The 22,996-nt window shown below is 36.2% G+C and overlaps 1 protein-coding gene across 1 annotated transcript in view; it reads right to left on the reverse strand.

Moving 5' to 3' along the window:
• Positions 1 to 22,996, reverse strand: part of CTNNA3 (catenin alpha 3) — a 1,654,963-nt gene that overhangs the window by 312,563 nt on the left and 1,319,404 nt on the right. The window contains exon 13 of the mRNA XM_082639545.1: positions 4,667 to 4,818. Within this exon, the coding sequence (XP_082495671.1) occupies positions 4,667 to 4,818 (152 nt within the window). The remainder of the gene's footprint in view (positions 1 to 4,666; positions 4,819 to 22,996) is intronic.

Genomic DNA, 22,996 nt, shown 5'->3' on the forward strand with positions numbered 1-22,996 from the left:
AACTAACACAGAAAATCTAAATTTATGATGGTCCTGAAAATCTTCACATTCGTCTTTGGAAAGTTCTTTGTATTCTCAGAGAACTTCTGATAAGTCACATGTGAAAATTCACAAAGAAAACATATGAAAGTCTACATTCTGAACACCTGTTACAGGATGAATTTTTGCTGAATCTTTTCCTCTCTTTGAGAGTATTTCACTTCTGACCACCCATGCTAGTCTCTCACAATTCACTTATGCCATCCTTATCAAATTTCCTCTATTTCTGGTTAAGCACCTTTTACCAAAAAGATGAGCCACTAAGCCATCTTGTATGGTTCAAGAGGTTAAGAAAAACAATATGCAGAATTATAATGCTAGCTTAAAGTAATATGGGTTCAAAAGCAAAATTTTCATTAAATCAACTATAATTCAGATACCCAATGCTAATAACATGGCTATCCTCTTATACAATGTAAACAGTACCGAAAGAAAAATAATAAATCTTTGAACTTCGCCCTTTCAAGTAACTTTTTGGTTTTTAGCTTCACGTTGCTCCATGAGCATATTTCTACAGCTTCTATAGCTAACATTCTTCAAAATATACAAAATCATAGGCGGCTTCAGTAGTACTAGTTCTATTCACAGTGGTAATAGCAATAGAAGCTATCTTATTAGACTACTATTTACTAAGTACTTCATTTCTGTTAGCTCATTTTGTCAGCATAATAATCTTTTAAAGTAGGTATAATACCAAGTTCCTTTTACAAAGGAGGAAACTGAAGCTAAGTGAGATTTGTTACTTGCTTTAGTTTTAACCATTATATTATTAGGGTTCTTGCTGGGCTGCACCGCACAGGCCTACAAGTCCTGTGCTTGCCCAGCTTCAAGACTGAAGAAAGAGCTGGGAGTCAGCAACAGAGACATCAGTGGTTTAATGGATGGGGGAGCTTACATGTCTGAAGCAAGGTCCTGGAGTGACACCCCACCGTGTACTTCAGACGCTGGGCAGGACATGGCAGTGGTCTTCACTCCCGGAGAAAGGGGAGTTTGCCAGTTACAGGGGAATTGATTACAGGTGGGCTCATTAGTTACCAGGGAAACCAGCAGAGGGGAATGCCCTTCACAGCCCCCTTTAATAATAACAATCACTAGCTGGGGCCTGGGGCAACTATGTAGGAAAGTCAGTCATATGCATAAGATATAGGTGAAGCAGGCACTGGTCGGGCAGGGGAGGTACAGAGAACAAGAGAACAGTCCCCTTAAGTGGCCTGACCATACAGCTCTTAATCACTGTAAAATTTACACATAGATATTAAACACCAAACAGATAAAAAATATTAATACTTCCTACTCTCCAAGGTTAAGAATGAGATTCTACAAACTCAATTGTCCATACACTGAATCCAGTGGAGATAATAGTAAATGTCACAGTATTTGATTCAGAAATTTTTAAAATAATCTAAACAATGGCAAACATAGTTATTCATCAAAATAAATATTAAAGACTGGTATAATCATATTTTTTTGTAAAACTATAAAATATCAGGCTATGATCTTAAGTTAGTATTTTATCATCTCCAGAGCACCGAAGAACACTCATGAAAATTCAGGTACAAGACTGGATTCTGTAACACTCACACACATTCTCAAGAGCATAGCTTAGCCTTCCCTGAACTTGCATAATTATACATGTATTGCCTTAATGTTGACACTCTCTAGATACTCTAAATAAAGTTTTGCAGTTCTAAGTTCAGGATATTGGTCAGCATTACATCTGACCTCTTAAAGAGAAGATTATACCAGATCAATTTTATTATCTTCTATGATAAAGGGACAGTCCTCAAAGGGGGAAAAAAAAAGATTTTCATTAATTACACCTGAGTTAGACTTCTATTTTCGTACTATAATCCAATTAGCAGTTAAGTACAAAGGTTTATGGGTTATCATCCAAGGAATCACTGCAGAAGTGCTATACAGGTGCCCCTAGCAGCTGTCTAGGAGACTGGGGGTGTAGGGACACAGATAATGGGCCTCTAGACTATCCTGCCTGGTTTCAAGCACAGGATCTCTGCTTTTATCTGTTTTTTTTTTTTTTTTTTTGGCCATAAAACGCGTTTGAAGAAAGAGTATCTTTACCTCAACATTCAAAAAAACATTATTTCAGGGCTTCCCTGGTGGCGCAGTGGTTGAGAGTTCGCCTGCCAATGCAGGGGACACGGGTTCGTGCCCCGGTCTGGGAGGATCCCACATGCCGCGGAGTGGCTGGGCCCGTGAGCCATGTCCGCTGAGCCTGTGCATCCGGAACCTGTGCTCCGTAGCGGGAGAGGCCACAGCAGTGAGAGGCCCGCGTACCGCAAAAAAACAAAACAAAACATTCTTTCAAACCGATCACTTACCAGTATGTTCTCAGCTGGCTGGAACATCAGATTCTAAGGGATCTTAATACTAATGCACTTAACTGGAGCTATCCAACAGGGATTGAGGGCCAATATAATTTAATATTTTTATTTGTAATCTAGATGAAGGAACTAAGATTATAATCTCATATTTCTAACTAATACTAATTTAGGTGTGGTCACCAACCAAAATTAAAAACAACCTGATAAATTACATGAAGAATCATTTAGAAATATAATGAAGTTTAATAGCATTAGGATTGGGGGCCAAGAGCAAACACATCAAATCAAAATGGAGAAGGGATATACAGGAAACGACAGTATAAAAAATAAAAACAAAAAAAATTATTGTCTATCCAATAATCATGGTGTTTAAGAGGGGAAAAAATAGACTAACAGTAGTTGGCTGTATTAATAGCAGTAATGTAAGAATACATCTTCCACTTCATTTGACATCGGGCAGGCTCTAATTAGAGTATGCTTTTTGATAGTCTCATTTGAGAAGTTTGTTGAAAAGTTAAATAAGGACTAGTAAAGAACACAAAATACTAAATTATTTCTATGAGGAAAAGTTAAAAGAAATTGAAGCATTTACCTTGAAAAAGAGATGACTATAGGGAAAAATTACTGCCCTCTAAAGCTGTTAATAATTATAATAAATTGTCCTCCTGCCCTAAAGAGGACTACTGCATATGAGGGATATATAGAAATAATGGCAAGACAATTTAGTTTGTTATAAGTAAGCTATTTTGATAATAAGAAAAATTTTAAATACTAGAATATTCAAGTGGGAGAGGTTATAAGACTTTTGTCCCTAGATAGCTTTTGCAGAAAAAATCAAAACAAAAAACAAAACGCATTCCCTGCCCTGGTTCACCTATGCTATTTCACTGGTTTATCTTCTCAAATATCCACCAAGAGATACTGGAAATGTGGGGCTTTCACTCTTGTAAAGCTACCTCCTGAAGTTTATGTGCCTTCTTCATACTTTCAGTGTTTCCCTCCTGGTTCCACCTATCCAGCTCTGAATTAATACTAGCCCACTAGTCACCTAGTCCACATAGGTAAGGAATAAAAACTTTTGTTAGAAGAAGAAACTATTTGGCAAAGGTACTTTGCAGTTCAGACATAGTACTAGTACAGTACCACTATTCCCAGTCACATATAAACAAATACTTCTAGGCTGTTCATAAATATATATTGAGGTTTCTCTCTGTATAACTGGCTTGCTTGCAGGTTTTCCCAAGCTCTGAAGTACTAGATCCCATGTCTTGACACCTCTAGACTTTCTCTTACAATTTCTTCCATAAGCATCCATCTGCCCTTCCAGGCTCCTCTACTTCTGTTGGCTCTTTTCCCTACAAGGTCCTCAGTTGGCTCCATTTCTATGAACTGCTCCATGAACCTATGATATTCAGACCTGTCAGATACTACTGATGCTCCATCCTTATCTCCTCAGTACATCCAATTCTATCTCACAGTCTTACTAACAGTTAATTCCAGAGGCCTTCAAATTGAACTCTACTCATACTTACAAATTGCACTCACCAGTCTTACTGATTCTTCTTTCCTTTACTCTGCCTCAGGGTGGATTTTTTGGCCACAAGAGCTTGATTGGCCCTGCAGGAGGCTCTGGTAACACCTCTGAAGAGAGGTGGCCTTTAACCAAGGGTGAATAGGTGGATAAACTGGATTTTGTTTCCCTAAGGTAAGATAATTCTGAGGTGTGCCCACAACAAACGACTCACTTTCACACTCAGGAAGATGGTATATATTCTCCCAAATAGACAACTCTCAAACATTTCTTGTTTCTGGCAGTTACAAGTGAGATTTCTTACAAAACACTCTGATTCTATGATCTAGTGTGAGAGGGTTCAGCCATAGAAATACCTTGTTTTAAACACATTTTTCTATAAATTTCAGTAGTGATGAGAAAGATCCTCTCCTTTCTGCTCAAGAAAAGAAAGTAAATTACTTTATGTATTGTTCTTTGGCTTTTGATATGCTATGTGACACTTCAGCAAATCCTGCACACAATGAATTCTATCATTTCTGCACATGTGGCAGTTAAATGTGCTCATTTGCATAAGTTACAACCATATACATAAGTAAAAGTGTTGTTTGTGACAGTATATCTGATTTTGGGGATACATACGAATTTCTAAAGTTCTAATGGATTTTAGCATTGACATTACGGCATAGAAATAAAACATTTCTTGCAATCATTCCAGGCATACCAGATGGTGAAAAGTGTTAAGATAATTCAATAGAAGGTAAAGCAAACTTACCCGAATCATCATGACTGAACATCTGATATCATGAATTGTATCATAGATCTTTTTTGAGGTGTCCACAAACTGATTATCATCAAACACATCCAAAGAGTTTTTACTTAAGGCTTCCAAGGCAACATTCACTTGTGTTACAAATTCCGGAATTGCTGTTAAAATGAATAAGAAAGAGAAAATTGTACTATTGGTATTTTCAGATTTCTGGAGTTTCCAGGAAATGGAGAATCATATTTTTAAACAAATAATTAATAAAATTTCAATTATTTTTTAAATGTAGGGAGACAAAACATTTTGGTAGGATAATCCTGAATCTCTGAAATACAAAAGTAAGCAAACACAAGAAAGGCATCGTTATGGAAATGTTTTAAAAGATTATCTTTCTCCTTTATAGCATTTTTGTTTTTACCAAGTCTGGAACCATATAATTATTTTTCATCTTATCCAATGTAAGCTCAAAGAAATGACAAAAAGGAATTGGTGTGAATAATAGTTGAAATTGTAAACATAAAAAAATATTTAAAGAAAAAAACATTTGAATTGCTAATAGAAGAAAATTAACTAAAGATACTAATTCTATCCCATAGAAATAATAAAACTACTGTAAACTTTCTTTTGATAAAATATTTCCTCATCATAAAAAAGATTAATGCAAAGAAACTGATGATCTTATATGCAAAACGTTTCTATGTAAAATAACACAACATTGAATGAGTTTAGGGATATATCAATCAGTAAGGCCAATCCATAGAATGCCCTTTTTTTATTAAGATTTCAAAATAGACTCAATTAAAAACGTTTCTCTGACTTTACTTTTAAGGTTAATGATAACAACATGCATTAACTCTTCAGTAGATTCAAGGCAGTTTTCTAAGTGTTTGCTGTGATTTAAATCTTAAAACAAACCCAGTATTAACCTGGGGTTCATACTTAGTTGAATGACAAAGACACAGATAAATCAAGAATCTTTCACAGAGTCATTCTGCTAATATGACTTTTAACTACTATACCATATCATATTTAATAAGTTTCTTCCCCATGTGAATATGCAGGATAAAAGCAATTAATTTTTAGAGCAATGATTCCAAACCTGGAAGATATAGTACTTTATCTAACACAAAAATATTAATAAATATTATTTTTTCCTACATCCAAATCTCTATCTGCATGTATGGCATACCATGTCTTGCAATCCTACCTGCCATGTTCTTGATATGGGGAAATGTTGGCAATATACATAGGTACCCATATTTTATCTAGTATCATCTTTCCTCCACTCACTAAAATGTATCACCTATACCCTAATTCTTAGTTACTATACCCACCAGGATTATCCACTGTGCTTTTCTCCTCTGTCCATTCTCTAGGTATACCATCCAATCAAAAGGGGCACCTGGCCACACAGGGCCACATATGACTATGAAACATTAAATTCATTAAAATTTAATTTAATTTGAAATTGAGTTCCTCGATCACATTTACCGCATTTCAAGTGCTCAGTATACACTTATGGCTATTGAATTCTGTTTTGAGAGTGGCAATATGGAATGTTTCTATCATACCAAAACTTCTATTGGATAATATTATTCAGTAGTGAGATTTCATGAAATCATTGTCTCACTTTCAGTGAACAGAATAACAAAGGCAAGGAGAAAGCTAACTCACAACACTTTGTGCAGGAGAAACACTCCTGAACCACAATTCCTACTAATTTAGATGTGACTCCCAAAGTGTATCTCTAATCTAACCTTTTCCCTGAATTCCAGAGCTATAAATCCAAAATGGTCCACTGCAAAATTCTACCTAAATCTTTCATAACACCTCAAATCCATCCTATCTAAACCTAAACACATTCTTTTCTACCTGGAAAGCCTAATTTTCTTGTAATATTTTCTATCTTGATGCCCAGTCATCAATGAAAACAACTCAGGTGTTTTCTTTTACCTCCTACTCTTTTTTAACCTCTATATCCAAATGTCCTCTAAGTGTAATCTCCTCTACCATATAAGTATATATATATATATTTTTTGGCAGTACGCAGGCCTCTCACTGTTGTGGCCTCTCCCGTTGCAGAGCACAGGCTCCGGACACACAGGCTCAGCAGCCACGGGTCACGGGCCCAGCCGCTCCACAGCATGTGGGATCTTCCTGGACCGGGGCACGAACCCGTGTCCCCTGCGTCGGCAGGCGGACTGTCAACCACTGTGCCACCAGGGAAGCCCAAGTACATTTTAAATCCATTGCCAGTGCAGCCCCACTACCTCTAGCCATCATTATCTCCTGCTTGAGCACTCACCATAGTCCTCCTGCCTAAGATCTTCTCATCCTTCAGACGCATCGTAAGTATAATCTTATTGACAAAGCCAACTCTTAGCAGTAAGTACAACAGTGTCTGTCACAAAATAGATTCTCAATAAGTTGTTTTATTAGTGAGTCATATCACTACAGTGTTCAAAAATGTTCACTGGTTCCTTGAAACTATTTCCTGTTTGTATCCCAAGTGTCTAGCCTGGCACATAGTAGAAAAGTAATTGAATTAAGTAATTGAATGAGTTAATGAATGAATAAATATAAAAAACCCACAAAAATGTAGGTACAAATTCAACATGTTAAGCTTGCATTTCAATGTAATTTAGGTTTTGTTCATACTTGGGAATCTCCAAAAATATACTTATGTGGGCTTATAAGAATATTCAACATATTTAATGAGTTAATCTTTACTTTTTTATAGTGTTGAGAGAGGAGGAAACTCCTACGGAAATGTGTCCAGTTATTTCACATTTCCTTCAGGTTCTTGGGGTGAACAGCAAACACCCCAACAAAACTTCTACTCAAAAGAACATGACAGAGAGGCTCCTAATCACTTTGACATCCTCTATTAACCCTAAAGACGTAGATAAATACAAAGAGATGTGGTCTCAAAACTTCTGGTGGTCTACCACTGATAAAACTCTTTTCACAGTCTTCCCCACTAAAAAAAAGGTTTTTCTCATCCACCAAACAAGTGTGCCATACAATAATAATTTAACTCTTTCTATTTACATCTTCAGTTTGTTACTAACTGCCTCTACAATTTGAAACTGCTCCTATCATCGTCCTATGTAGATCTTGGCCAAAAATAGAGAGACAAGCATCAAATCATGTAAAGGTCTAGTTTTCACTGCCATGTGAGATAATGTGAGAAAGATTTGGCATATTTTAAGGAAAATACATCATAGCCTTTTCATTATTGCAACGTGATTTCAATTTAACTCCTTTAGGGGCCTCTTACTAAGAAACTAATATTAGTTCCAATTAAAATAAAATCTTTGAGAAGCAAATGTTTAATTTCTGAAGTACAGATGGAAACTACTACTTTGTTCACTCTAACAGCATAAATGAACTATTCAAAGCCGACATGTAATACATTTCTCATTTGATTAGCTTAAACATCAGCTGTGGGTGTGCTTTATTCATACTATGGACATATGGTTGCTTGGATCAGAGTGGGCGTGAAATTTTTTAATGCTTTCAAGAAAATACAGAGTATAATTAAGTAGCCAGTTAGTGGTAATTTAGAAGTAAAAACAAATTGACAAAGCTATCTCAAATCCATAATCTACCTACATTTCAAGAAAACAAGGTTTACACACAGTATACCATCCATCATGTTATACAATCATTGATCAGAGAGGGAAACACCTTAAACAGATTCACTCTAATCATTTGACATCCCAGGTAGAATCAACTGTTCTGAACTTTGGAGTGTAGATTTACTAAACAGAAGTGGCCTTTGGGTCAATACCTTGTCAACTTCAAAGTATCTTGTCTATTTTATACTGCCAAATTCTAAGTCAGTCCTGAACTCATTAGAAGTCTGTACTTTCTCTACCAACCTTATTCAGAATAGTCAGAATAATAATATCCATTGAGTGCTTACTCATCTTGGCACTGTGCTAAGCATTTTGTATGCACTGTCTCATTTAATCCCCACAGCAGCCCTGTGAGGCAGGAACTATTATTATCCTGATTTCACTGATGAGGAAACTGAGGTCAAACAGCTAATAAGTGGCAGGCTGGTAACTGAGACTCCAGAGCTTGCTCTCTGAGCCCCAAAGCTGCACTGCCTCCTTTTGATAAGTAAAATACTTTAGGCTTCTAAATTTCAGTGCTCCTGGGGCACTGAAATTAATGTTAATGTTAATTAACATTAATGTTAATGTCAATTAATTTCTAAATTAATGTTAATTTTCTGGCAATAGAGCCAACTTCTCCCAGGACTTGAGTCTCTCTCTGGTACTAACTCAGGAATATTTTATCCCTTATCATTTCTTGTTAAGTTTATTAAGTGCTTTTGAAAGTAGGTAAGGGTACATAATTATTGGATTAAGTAGGTCAGAAAAATATCCAGACTCATTATAGGTAATCATCTCCAATGATGTCACTAAATTATGTTTTCTATCATTAATAAAATGCAGATTAAAATATTTCTAATCATACTATTATCTTTGAAAATTACCAATGATAGAGGTATTTGGCTTTGAAAATTCACATAATGCTAAGTCACCATTTCTTTACATGATGCTAAGTAAGTGGGAAGAAATTACAGCAGAAAGTGCAATTAAGCATATGCATGACTTCTATAAATGTCACATACTCTTCATCTTTTAGATTTATTGAACAAACATTGATTATCAAGATTCATACCTTTTTTTTTTAAGGAAGCCAAAAGTATGTATCAGTACTGTGTTTGGTCCCTCACAGATTACGTATCATAAAAGTCAATAACTGGTGAGAACTTTTTCTTTTTTCAAATGAGAGAATCAAGCATCAGAGTGAGTGCTTTATGACACATCACACAGTTAACAAGAGCCATACTGGCCTCACTATTCTACTCTACCCCTACCTTTCAAACGTCTAGAATAGCTCAAAAAAAAAAAAAAACCCTAAGAAATAAAATAACAGAAAAGACTTTGTTGTCATGGCTTCATGATACTATACTGATACTTTTTTCCCCCTTTGGCAGAGATCTTTTTTCTATATATGAAATTCTGGATCATTTAATTAGCCTGAGTGTCCAGCTTTGGGTATCTCCAGTGCCTTAGGGACTTAGCTGTTTTCCCTAAAGCTTAATCTTGATGTTTCTCAATAATACATTAATATTAATAAATAATATTCATTTATTTAAATGTTTTAGAATTTAGTCATGACTACCTAATATAAAAGTTAGCTCTTTCACAATTTTCCTTATAACATTTTCAAATTTGTTAACACCACAATAATTGGTTAAATGAATGTAACTATTTAAGTATTTAAAGTTGGACCTGGACCAAGTAATGGTCTATGATGACCCCTGCTCATTATGTAACACACTATTTTAATGGAGTTAACAAATTGCCTCTGAAAAAAAAATTTTTTATTAGTTGTTTTTGTATTTCTTAGTATGAATTCTCAAATAGTTAAACTATCAATGCAATTTCCTATACTATCAAACCTCTCAAAATTCATCAATTTAAATTTTTGCCAGGTGTAAGAGCCAGCACTCAACATGGCCTCTAATGATCCCAGCCTCCAGGTATTCACGTCTTAGTATAGCCCTTCCCCACATTGTGCCAGATCTATGTGCCAAATAGAACGTAGTATAAATGATGGGATGTTGCTTCTTAGGCTATTTAAAAAAGACTTCAAGAATTCCAACTTGGTCATTCTCTCTCATGTACTGCTTGCTCTGATGTTTAAATGTTATGCTGTGAACAGCATAACTGAGATGTCCACATGGCAAGGAACGGAGGCTGCTAGCTAACAGCCAGCAAGGATATGAGGCCTTGGACCAGCAGCCATGAGCTTAGAGGTGGATTCTCTAGTTTCACTCAAGCCTTCAAAATAACTGCAGCTTCAGATGACATCTTGACTGCAATGTCATGAGACTGAGGCAGAATCACACAACTAAGCCTCTCCTGGATTCCTAACTCTCAGAAAATGTGAAAGATAATAAATATTTGCTGTTTTAAGCTACTAAATTTTGAAGTAATTTGTTTTACAATGGATATATACCACACTAAGAGACTGGAAAGGTCTAAGAGAATACATTAGTTTTGCCTGTTTCAGTTAATTCAAATGGAATCATACTGTATATATTCTTTTTTTTTACATCTTTTTTGGAGTATAATTGCTTTACAATGGTGTGTTAGTTTCTGCTCTATAACAAAGTGAATCAGATATACATATACATATGTTCCCATATCTCTTCCCTCTTGTGTGTCTCCCTCACTTCCACCCTCCCTATCCCACCCCTCTAGGTGGTCACAAAGCACCGAGCTGATCTCCCTGTGCTATGCGGCTGCTTCCCACTAGCTATCTATTTTACATTTGTTAGTGTATATATGTCCATGCCACTCTCTCACTTTGTCACAGCTTCCCCTTCCCCCTCCCCATATTCTCAAGTCCATTATCTAGTAGGTCTGTGTCTTTATTCCCATCTTGTCCCTAGGTTCTTCATGACCTTTTTTTTTTCCCCTTAGATTTCATATATATGTGTTAGCATACAGTATTTCTTTTTCTCTTTCTGACTTACTTCACTCTGTATGACAGACTCTAGGTCCATCCACCTCATTACAAATAACTCAATTTTGTTTCTTTTTATTCTGAGTAATATTCCATTGTACATATGTGCCACATCTTCTTTATCCATTCATCTGTTGATGGACACTTAGCTTGCTTCCATGTCCTGGTTATTGTAAATAGAGCTGCAATGAACATTGTGGTACATGACTCTTTTTGAATTATGGTTTTCTCAGGGTATATGCCCAGTAGTGGGATTGCTGGGTCACATGGTAGTTCTATTTTTAGTTTATATTCTTTTGTATCAAGTTTCACTCAACATTAAACTTATGTGATTTGACTCATATTGCTGTATGTAGGTTTATATTTCTCATTCTTGTTACTGTATAGTATTCCAATGTACAATTATACCACAATTTATTTATACATTCTATAGTTAATGGGCATTTGGATAATTTCCAGTTTGGGACTACTATACATAGTGATGCTATGAAATATTGTGCACTTTTTGGTGCTAGGAATATATGCACATATTTTCAGGGAATTTACATATATATTTTCAGGGACTATACCTATCAGTGGAATTTCTGAATCACAGAATATACTTTTGTACCATGTTAATAGACACTGACAGTTTCCAAAGTGCTTGGAACACATTTTACTCATATCAACAGTGCCTGAGAGTTCTAGCTGGTTTACATCCTCACTAACACTTGGCATATTCCAGCTTTTACATTATAGCCTTTCTGGAGGGTATATTTCCCTCTTCCTTTTTAATATATTGATCAAGGGTTTGTGTGTGTGTGTGTGTGTGTGTGTGTGTGTGTGTGTGTGTTCTACTGGATAAGCCTCTGGATTACTTTCATTGTTTATCTACTCTCTTGTTGTTCTTGAGTTTAAACAGTTTAAATTTTCCTCCTTTAGAATCACCCACCATCTTATCCATTGCTTAAGATCATTCTTTAACCTCTTCAGTTTCTACTATCAAGAAAAACACAGGACTTCCCTGGTGGCACAGCAGCTAAGACTCCACTTGCCTATGCAAGGGTCACGGGTTTGAGCCCTGGTCCAGGAAGATCCCAGATGCCATGAAGCAACTGGGACCGTGCACCACAACTGCTGAGCCTGCGCTCTAGAGCCCGTGTTCTGCAACAAAGAGAAGACACCGCAATGAGAAGCCTGCACACAGCAACAAAGAGTAGCCCCTGCTCACCGCAACTAGAGAAAGCCAATGCACAGCAATGGAGACCCAACACAGCCAAAAATAAATAAATTAATTTAAAAAAAAAAGAAAAGAAAAAGAAAAGCATACACAGGAAAGGAGTGAAAGAAAAATAGAGAAGTAAAGGAGCTCCATGATCTGTATCTCTAGCTAAATACAGATCAGTGTGCAGGGGATCATACACTGATGACCATAGGAACATGGGCCACAGGAACAGGGAAATGTAAACATTAATAAACAGAAACCTCATTTACAATGGACTTGGGAAGACAGAAGGGGCAGCTCTCTTGTTATCAATTGCAGACTCAGCAGGAAGAGACATACCTTTGCATCTCTGAAAGGAAGAAAGTTCCTATTTTACTACCCAGCAGGAGGAAGAATTTCTCCTTGCCTGGCAATAGCCCAACCAATGAGAGACTGTCTCAACTCTGCCAGTGAAAAGCCCCTACACTGGAAACTCCCAGTCTCTTCCAATGGACATTTTGTTTGTAACAGCCCCGCCCACTCTTCCTTCTCCATAAAAGAATGTTCCTCTCCTTTGTTTTCCAGACCTGCCTATAGTTTGCCACAGATTCCATGTCCTGAGTTGCAGTTCTTTGTTGTTCCTGAATAAACCCATTTTGCTGGTAAATTAACTGACGGTTTTATTTTTTTAAGCCAATAGAAATGTCTAGGGGGGAAAAGTCTTTAAAGATGCTGAAGTGTATAGACAGATTGGGAAGGCTTCTAGTAGGAGAAACATATCTTTGTTTGACATATCTTTGTGGTGTTGAGGTTGTCCTTCACATGTTGTTGGGGATTTCTTGGGTGAGAATAAAAAGAGTTGATCTCAGCTCCCCAGACTCCAACTCTCTCTGTCCAGCTCTCTATGATTATATGCCTGAGAACAGCCCTTTTCTTAACCCTGTCTACCTGGTAACTTTCTACCCACTCTTCATATTTATCTTCATAGATATCAGTTCTTTGTGAAACTTTCCCTGATCACCAGCCCACCCATGCTTCTAACCGTGCTAGGCAATCTTGTCTCTTGGACTTGCTGACACTAAAGACATACATTTGCTAAAGATCCTATGTCTCTAACTGCATGTGTTTTCCTGTACTCAGCCACTTCCAAAATCCTGACAGAGAGCTCTTAAAATCAGAAACTCGGTCAAGTCACCTTTGTTTCCTCAGGAAAGGGGTAGGTATCAGAGTCAGAATTCAGCATCAGGTATTCAGACTCAGAGCCTGTACCCATTACCACCATATTCTACTTCTGGATGCAAGGATAACCATGCTGAGACATATCCTCAAACATTAAAGAACACTGAGGGTAAAGAGAAGAACTAAATCTTCAAGAGAAAAAGGGTCATCTATAAAATATTTAAATCAGATTGGTATTAGACTTTTCATGAGCAACACTGGCTACAAAAAGGAAAAATATGAAGCAATGCATTCAAGTATTAAGTAGAAATTATTTCAGAAATGAGATTCAATACTCAGCCAGTTAATTAAGTGAACAGTGGGATAAAGATTTTTTCAGGCATGTATGTACACAGAATATTTAATCTCCATGAACTCTTCATTAGGGATATACTTGTCAATGGATTCTTAAAACAAAAAGTGAATCAAAGGAGCAAGATATGGGGCTGAGAAAATAGTGGAGTCAGAAAAGCAGTCGGAAATACCTGCGGATATTTCTGTGTGTTGTACGTGGAAACAATGAGGAAACGTGTAGATATTTTTGAGAGCCAGGGTTCTCACTATGGTATAAGAGAGGTACTACAATGGAATGTGATAAGACAAAGAACCCTATGAGATGGGATTGCATTGGAGGTGTGAGCACAAACTTATGATTTCATATGTAGCAATATATTACCTTTTGTGTAAGAGTGAAGAGGAAATAAAAAAGCACATCCTTAATCTGCTTATTTTCACAAATATTAAAAAAAAGTCACATGAAAGATAAAGGAATAAGGAAACTTGTTATTTACAAGGGATGTTAAGAATTGGGTAGAAGAAATATGAGAAGATAGATCAGTAGCTGAGTATATTTTCTGTATTTTTAACTCTTGTAAGCATGTTAACATTATACAAATTCAAAAATATAAAATTGACAACAAGGATATGGGCAGGGGAAGGAAACCCAAAACCAAATGTAAGTAGCAACAAATGAACAAATGAATTTGTTTTGAGGTGTGTATCATCGAGGTATGTATCATCGGGTTGCTTACACTTGACTACTTGCTAAAGTTGTGCTGCCCAATCTGCTAGCTGCTAGAAATATCCTGCTATTTAACTAAATTTACATTAAATTGATACAAACTAAATACAATTAAAAATTCACTTCCTCAGTCACTCTAGCTCATCACATGTGGCTATCATTTTAAACAGTATAGATATAGCTCAGTTCTGTCCTTGCAAAATATTATGTTAGCACTGTTCCAAATACTTGCAATCAAGTATTTGTTGAGCACCTGTCTTCTGTAGGACACTGGTTTAGATCCTGGAAGAGTGAGTATCATCTGTGTAGTTTTTCTATGTATACTTCACAAATACGAGTTATAAACCTTTGGAAAAAACCTTCTTTGGCACCTAGAAATGTCCTGGGCCATTGCGAAATTGTGTCAGGTTCTATTTACTGATACCATTCTTAGCTTTTTTGGTCAATATATATTCACCTTTGTATAAATATAGGTGACTACCTAAACAAGAAAATGTATGTTTTGTTTGTGCTTTGAGAAACTATAGATAACTTTGCTTACTGTGTTAAGGGTATGGAGGGTATGGAATTTCACATCTGCTGAAATTATACTAGTTGAAATATATGTTAAAAATGTTCTGAAATTTCAGTGCCAACTTGTTGTTTTTACTTTGACAGAATTGTCATTACTTTTAGTGAGTTATAATATTACAGTGAAAGAGTAGAGACTCAATCTCATTGACAGTAGTGATTTTACTTTCCCTTTAGTCATTCAATATCACAAGGTTTGCAAGGGCTTCCTATGTACAAGTGTACAATATTAAGATTTTTAAAGAACAAATTGATTTTTCTTGTATCTGATATTCATTTATCTTGAACCTTCTTGCTATTATAATCAATATATCAAAAATGTCAGGGATTGGGCTTCCCTGGTGGCGCAGTGGTTGACAGTCCGCCTGCCGATGCAGGGGACGCGGGTTCATGCCCCGGTCCGGGAGGAGCCCACATGCCGTGGAGCGGCTGGGCCCGTGAGTCATGGCCGCTGAGCCTGCGTGTCTGGAGCCTGTGCTCCGCAGCAGGAGAGGCCACAACAGTGAGAGGCCCGCATACAGCAAAAAAAAAAAAAAAAAAAAAAAAAAAATGTCAGGGAGCCCAGATTAATATGATTTAAATATATATGCACGTATGATTCATTCAATAGATGTTTTTCTAGAAAGTCGAATAAAAATTGATTTTGAACTTCTTGAGTGAGAGATGAGAGCCTGTTGTATTGAATTACTCCTTTTACTAATATTTCTTGATCAAATGGAGAAAAGTCATATTTTAAATGCAGCGGGGAAGCTTCTATTTAAGGCAACTGAAGTGACTTATTTTATAAATATTTACCCTTTAAGCTCTTTTTTTGTAATGCTGGATTTATGTACATTGTTTACAAACATTATTTTAAACAAGTCTACTGAAGTAAATCAAGATTTATAACTCTGCTAAAATTTTTTAAAATAGTTACAGAAATCCAGAAACCTCTGCATCAATGTAAGCTAGGATTGTGGAAGGTTAGTCAAAAAAAATTTTTTTTTAAGGGAGCTAGAATTCTGTAAAATGAAGAAACTGGTCTATTTCTAGCATAGACTCTCTGGATCCGTAGGTCTATTCATAATCACACGTGCACTGTGCTCACTTTTTCTAGCTACATTTGGTTACAAGCAGAAAGACATTAGAAAAAGATAAATGAATGGACAAGAGGATAGCAGATGTATGGACAGATGAATGGGTAGTAAAATAAAGCATGGGTTGTTGGAAGAAAAGATAGGTGTATAGAATCATGGGGGTAAGAATATGTGAGTGGATGGAAGGAGAGATTAATCTTTATAACTTTCCTACTTCCAAAAGAGAAAAAAATTCAAAGAAGCTCAAAAAAGAGGAAAGGGTACAATAAGCTTTTAAAACTTAAAACAAGGCCAAAATAATCAACAGCCACATAACAAAAGTTAGGGAAGACAAGTGTAATTACATAAAAACTTCTAGAGTTAAGGTACAGCAATTAATTATAAAACTGATCTGTTGCATTCCAGGCAAAAGTGAAGCAATGTACTACATGGTTCATATTATTTACTAAAATGGGGCTCGGCACTTAAAAGTTTTCACTGGGAATGACTTAAAAAGGTTTTCCTCTTCAACATTATATGCTAAGGGGAGTGAATGTATCACTTATGTATTTATATTTCTTGTTATTAAAAAACATAACAAAAATTATCTTCACAAATAGTGTTATAAAAGATGTAAAGGCATTCTTCAAAAGAATATTTATTTTATACAACATTATCATCTGCTTCTTCAAAAAGTTAAAGTCCTAGAATTTTTGGTTTGCACCTTTTTGGATTTCTGATATGATATGATACAAAAATAGGACTTTGAAAATTTTGATTCTAGGCAGAAATTTAATGGATAAATGAATGAATAATCTCAGCATGGCTTCTGACAGGAGTGAATCATACATTATTTGAAATTGATGTCAATAGTGAATTAGTTCTTGAAGGATGGGTATTCAGGGTTATCAGAAAAAAGAACTTCCATTTGTTTTAGATACTGAGTGCTGACAGGGTAAATTGATATTTTCTTGTGAAAATGTAAGTAACTTGTATTCTTGGTGCAGAAGATCTCAGATCTGGATTCCAAATATGATAAGCTATCTGAAAGTGACCACCACAGCATCTCATGCATAATATGGTTCCAGAATAATAGCAGACCAACACTTATTGATTACTTACTAAGTACCAATAATCTTGCTAGTGTTTTACCTATGTTGAAATCAGTAAAGCGTGATGGTGACATGTCTAGATTTGCAGTCGAACTTCCTAGTAGGGGTCACTTTCTTCTTTGCACTTTATTCACATTGTACTCTCTGGAGTTGTGCAAAGCTGTAGCTCTGAGTAAATAGTATTAATATATTATTTCCTCAGTAAACTTTGTAGTGACACAGTCGTTTTTTAACTTGGCCCTGTATCAGAATCACCTGGAGGGCCCATTAAAACACAGAGGGCTGAGCCCTACCCACAGAGCTCCTGATAAAAAATTCTGATATGGAGCAGAAGAATTTGAATTCCAACAAGTTCCCAAGTGATATAATGCTACTGGTCCAAGGGATCAAACTTTGAGAGTCACATGTAGCAGATAAAATTGGTTGGCTCCCCAATACTCATTATTAACGTCCTTGTTAAAAGAAACATGAATTTGTTCAGCATCCAAACAACAGAAAGGTGATGTAGCTCCCAGTTTAGAGGTAAATTCTGATTATTACCCAATCATTCCCTTTGGCAGTGATTGGTTTAAAGAGAACCTGACACCCTGTTCTAGCTAATGAGATTTAGGAAAGTGTATTGGGGGAAGATTTCTGGGAAAGTTATTTATGCTCAAAGAGAAATACTGGAGAGATGGTCCCTCTTCTTGCTCTGGACATTTTCCTTTCTGGATGTGACTCCTAAGAACTGCTGTGGTCATCTTACGACAAAGAGAAAGCTGTCATATCGAAATAACAAAGAAAAACAAATATGTATCTCTATTAGTGTTAATGAACTGGTGAATTAAACAACACTGGACTTCGTGATATATAGCCTGTAAAAATTTCTGTTACTCATGGTTTGAAGAGATATAACGGATTAAATGTAATGTAATTTAATCCTAAAAATAATCCCACTTTAAAGATGAGAAAAGTGAAACTTTGATAGCTGCCCACATTTATAGTTAATAATTAACAGAGCCAACTTTTATACATAGTTCTGCTGACTCCAAAGCCTGTGTTATTTCCACTACTCTTTATACTGACGGACATGTTTTGAGGGTTTTTTTGTCTGTTTGTTTTAGTTGTTCTGCCTATCTCAGTGATTTTTTTTTCTCTAAGCTAAACAGGAATAAAAGATAAAATTCAACACAGATGTTTGAGGCACTCTATTCCATATATTTTTAAATTCAAAAGTTAGGAGGGAAAAACAGAGGAAGTTTTAGTATTATATTTAGCAATAAATAGGCAACACAAAATATGTCCCCATTAACACTAAAGGGTTCTCTTTTATACTTGTATCTTAAATTTAAAAGATGTTTTTATGGTTTGTGATATTAACTCAATAACAAGGACATCCGGTAGGATGACTACCTTTAAAATACTAAGAGAATCTTCAGAAAATAAACATACAAATGAAACTGAAGACATAAAGTATCAGGGATTTTGGAACCAAGATCAAACACCAAATCCTAAATGGTCTTTTCTCTTTTTACAATAGAAAATATGTACTGTACATGCTTTCTTTAAAAAATCTTGAGTTCTCCAAACATAGCTAATTGACTCCATTGTATGATTTTATAAAATCTTTATCCTGTGTTGCTTAAGAGCAAAACTATGTATTTCCTACACTTTAACCCAAATTACATTGTTCTTTGTGATAACTGAAATGCTGATTGCTAACTATGTTATTGATAAAATAAAGTATTTGAATTAGATGAGATACATCTTTCTTGTACATTCCATTTACTACCTATACAAATAGAACTTCCAAACTACTACATTTGCCTCTCATTTCTCTCCCTAGCCTCACATGTGTGGCCTTCAATGTATCTCAAACTACGTAAACTGTAAGTTACCTTTCAATTCAACATGTACAAAAATGAAGTCATCACCTTCTTCTCCCAAATTTGCCATCTTTCTTATATCTCCCATCTCAGCAAATGTGATTGCCATCTACCCAAGGCCCTAAAGATGACTGGGAGACATTCTTGTCTCCCCACCTCTACCTCTATCTCCCCTCGATCATCAAATATGGTTACTTTTTGCATCCTGTATAATTCTTGAATTGGAATTCTTTTGGAAACCCCAGGTCTTCCTTACCAGATCTCATGCTGACTGAGCTGATAGCCTCCCTAACTCTTCTGCCATATCTAGTTCTCAGATCTGTCCATCCCACTACTATCACAGCAATCATTCTAACCATCAATGCTCACCATTTCTCTGACCTGGTAAGACCCCTTGGTGGACCCTTAATTGTCGAAAGGACGATATTCAAAATTTTAGTCATAGAATTCATTGCCTCCATTTAACTCATTCCTACTCCCTTAGCTCCATCTCCAATAATTTCATATCTGTCATTGTACACCTCAAACACTCAAAACAGCTTACAGTCTTCCCAAAAAGCCAGCTTATTTACACCTATCTATATTCGTTCATTATTTCTTTTCTAAGGCATGCCCTTCTTCATATTCCTCATTACAGTAAATTTCCTCTCTTTTTAAAGAGTCGATACAGAGAATACTTGTTCAGGAGCCTTCTGTGGCTTTCCCTTTTCTCTACCCATATCTCAGATTGGATTAGTATTCTGCTTCTGTGCCTGATACACTATCATTTGTCACTCTATTTTAAGTTCCACAAAGATAAGGTACTTAGAAGGTGTGTGTGTGTCCTAATTGTCTGTGTCATCAGCTTCTCTCACCAAATTTACTCCTGCCTCTCCCTATGTAGCCTCCACCCTCCATATTCAGTCAGTCACTAAGCCTGCAGATTTTAGCTTCCCAAATACATTTCTAGCACATAGCAGTTGCTCAGTAATTGTGCATTGAGTGAATATGCTTTTCTAGCTCAAGTTCTTATAATTCAATAATCCAACTTCTATGTATTCTTGGACTGGGAGAGTACCTCATAAGTTGCCTAATTTTACAACAAGAACTCGCAGTGAATTTATTTTGAAATAATGCACTTACTAACTTTATCATTAGTTAAAAGAATTATTGAATCAGTTGCAGAGCATTTAAGTTGGGTCTCTCCCTATGGAAGAGTTCACTCTTCAAATCTGTTCTTGTTCACTAAAGCTCTGCCACTGCAGTGAGTAGCTGTGCCTCTATACTGCCCACGCAGTACATTTAGTATACTACTGAATGACAAAGGTCTGAAGTTAAGAGGATTAATTAGGATAAAACCTGAAATACTCAAATCTAACACCAATTCCATGGGTCAGCAGAAATGTTCTGAAAGCCTTTCATTTGAGGTGAGAAAAGCCTCTCACGTATCACTTTATTATTTCTACCTCTGGAATTCTCTAAAAGCTATCAGGAATCTTCAGGAGAAGTAGAGAGAGAAAGTATATATAAGCATTTTTGTTGTTTTTATTCTTAATAGTCTTAGATTTATCTGCTTCTTTCTCCTCAGAGGACCTCATCACTGTGCTTAGGCACCAACTGTCCTCAAGATTCCCAGAGATGTACAGTAAACTCTCATATCTCAGGCTATTTTTGTGCATTGCTTTTTTCTCTACTATGGGAAAAAAATCATTTCAATAGATATCTATTTACCTATATGTATAATTAGCTCTATTTGAAGAAGAAGAAATCAAGGTTCAGTGAGACTAAATACATATGCCTAGAATTGCATAACTAGTAAAAGATGGTCCACAAAATCATTCTAAAAAACAACCTTTATCCCTTATACTTTGAAATCCTACCTTTAAAAGGTGAACAGTCTGTTTGGTGATGCAACAAGTACATAGCAAACTACATGGGGCTACAAAGGCAGGTTTTGAACATGTATTATAAAGTGATCTCAATAAGTCATCTGTTATATATTTACTTGTGTTTCCTATTACCTGTAGAAAACAGGACAGAAAAAGGCAACTACAATAAGAGAAGCTTCCCTGGTGGCGCAGTGGTTGAGAGTCCGCCTGCCGATGCAGGGGACACAGGTTTGTGCCCCGGTCCAGGAAGATCCCACATGCCGCGGAGCGGGTGGGCCCGTCAGCCATGGCCGCTGAGCCTGTGCGTCCGGAGCCTGTGCTCCACAACGGGAGAGGCCACAGCAGTGTGAGGCCCGCGTATCGCAAAACAAAAATAATAAATAAATAAATAAATAAGAGAAGCACATTAAAAGAATGGTGAGATTATATCCAATTAAAGATATTTTGGAAAATTCTCATCGAAGAGGTGATATGGAAAACCTTAGGCCTTGTAGAATGACTAAGATATATAGAGAGAAACATAGGAAGGCAAGGTGGGGGAGAAGTATATTACACAAAGAATAGAACATGAGAAACTACAGAGAATGGTTGTGATTAAGAAATAAGCAAAAGTAGGGTTTACACTGTCATAACTGTCCAAGTAGTAAAATAGCAAAAATGCTAACAGCTAATTTGAGTTCATACCAGGTTTTTATTAAATTCCAGGCCAAAGACTATGTTCTTCATTTGGTAGATAATTAATGGCCTTTGGAAATTTTGAGTAAGATTCTAACATGACTAGTGGTGAGAAAGAAAATCATTGCCTACCAGATCTGGGACAAAATTTTGTATATATAATTCATTACTTTTTCTGGGAAGTAATTAACACTCCTGATAAAATAACCAGTGTAATTTTTTTGATAGTCATAAGGTTATGACCTCTTCTAGGAATTTCAACCTACCTCAACTAACCATCATGCTAAGAGCCTGTTGAATTTTTGGTATAGTTGTATACAATCTAATAATGTTTACCTAATTATCTTTTTTTCCCCATAAACCATCTTTATTAAGATGATCCATTTGAATTTACTTTTTCTAAAGCTTCTACCCTTGTAGCATATTTGAAATACAGTTTTATCATCTGGTCATGATTAATTTGTTTAAGAATATGTTTTAACAGTGGTTCTCAACTACATTCCAATGAGAGTGTCTCACGGAGCACCGTGGGTGGCAGAGGAGCAGTAGGTAAAGAGAAGCGTGAATGGGACGAGGTGTGAGATCCCATTCTCAATCCCTGCTTCAAAGAAAGTAGCTCTGATTTATATATTTGGGTTCCATTTCATTTGAATAAAAGGTTGTAATACTAAAAAGATTGTTTGGAAAGCACTGCTTTACATAATTGATTTAGAAGTGGTGTATAACTGTCTTGTATAACTGAAGCAGGAAGACAAGTTAGGAGACTTAGAGCAAAGCTAAAAAAATAGTTTATAAAGATTTGAATGAGGATGTTTGCAATGGAAAGGCTGAGCCATTTGGTACTGAGATAGAAATGTCAAGATTTTATTACTGACTACATGCAAGAGGTAAAAGAAAGGAAGGAATCCAAGACAACTAAGGTATTGATACTGGATATCTAGAAGAAGTGGGGGAAACTATTATCATCATAAAGAAGCCGGGAGGAAAAGAGGCCGGGAGGAAAAGAGATCTCAGAAAGAGGATAGTCTACTCATGTTGACTTAGGGGTTACCTTCAAGTCCAGATATCTACCAGACAGTCAAGAAGGAGATTGAGATAATGGGGAGGGGTAGGGATTGAGGGAGGGAGAAGGAGAGAATGAGAGACAGAGAGAGTTTTGACAAGCATTTGCATGGAGATGACATTTGGTGCTGTGACAGTAGGCCAAACTATGGAACTGT

The sequence above is a fragment of the Mesoplodon mirus genome, assembly GCF_964341445.2.
Source record: "Mesoplodon mirus genome assembly, chromosome: 2".
Taxonomy (NCBI): domain Eukaryota; kingdom Metazoa; phylum Chordata; class Mammalia; order Artiodactyla; family Ziphiidae; genus Mesoplodon; species Mesoplodon mirus.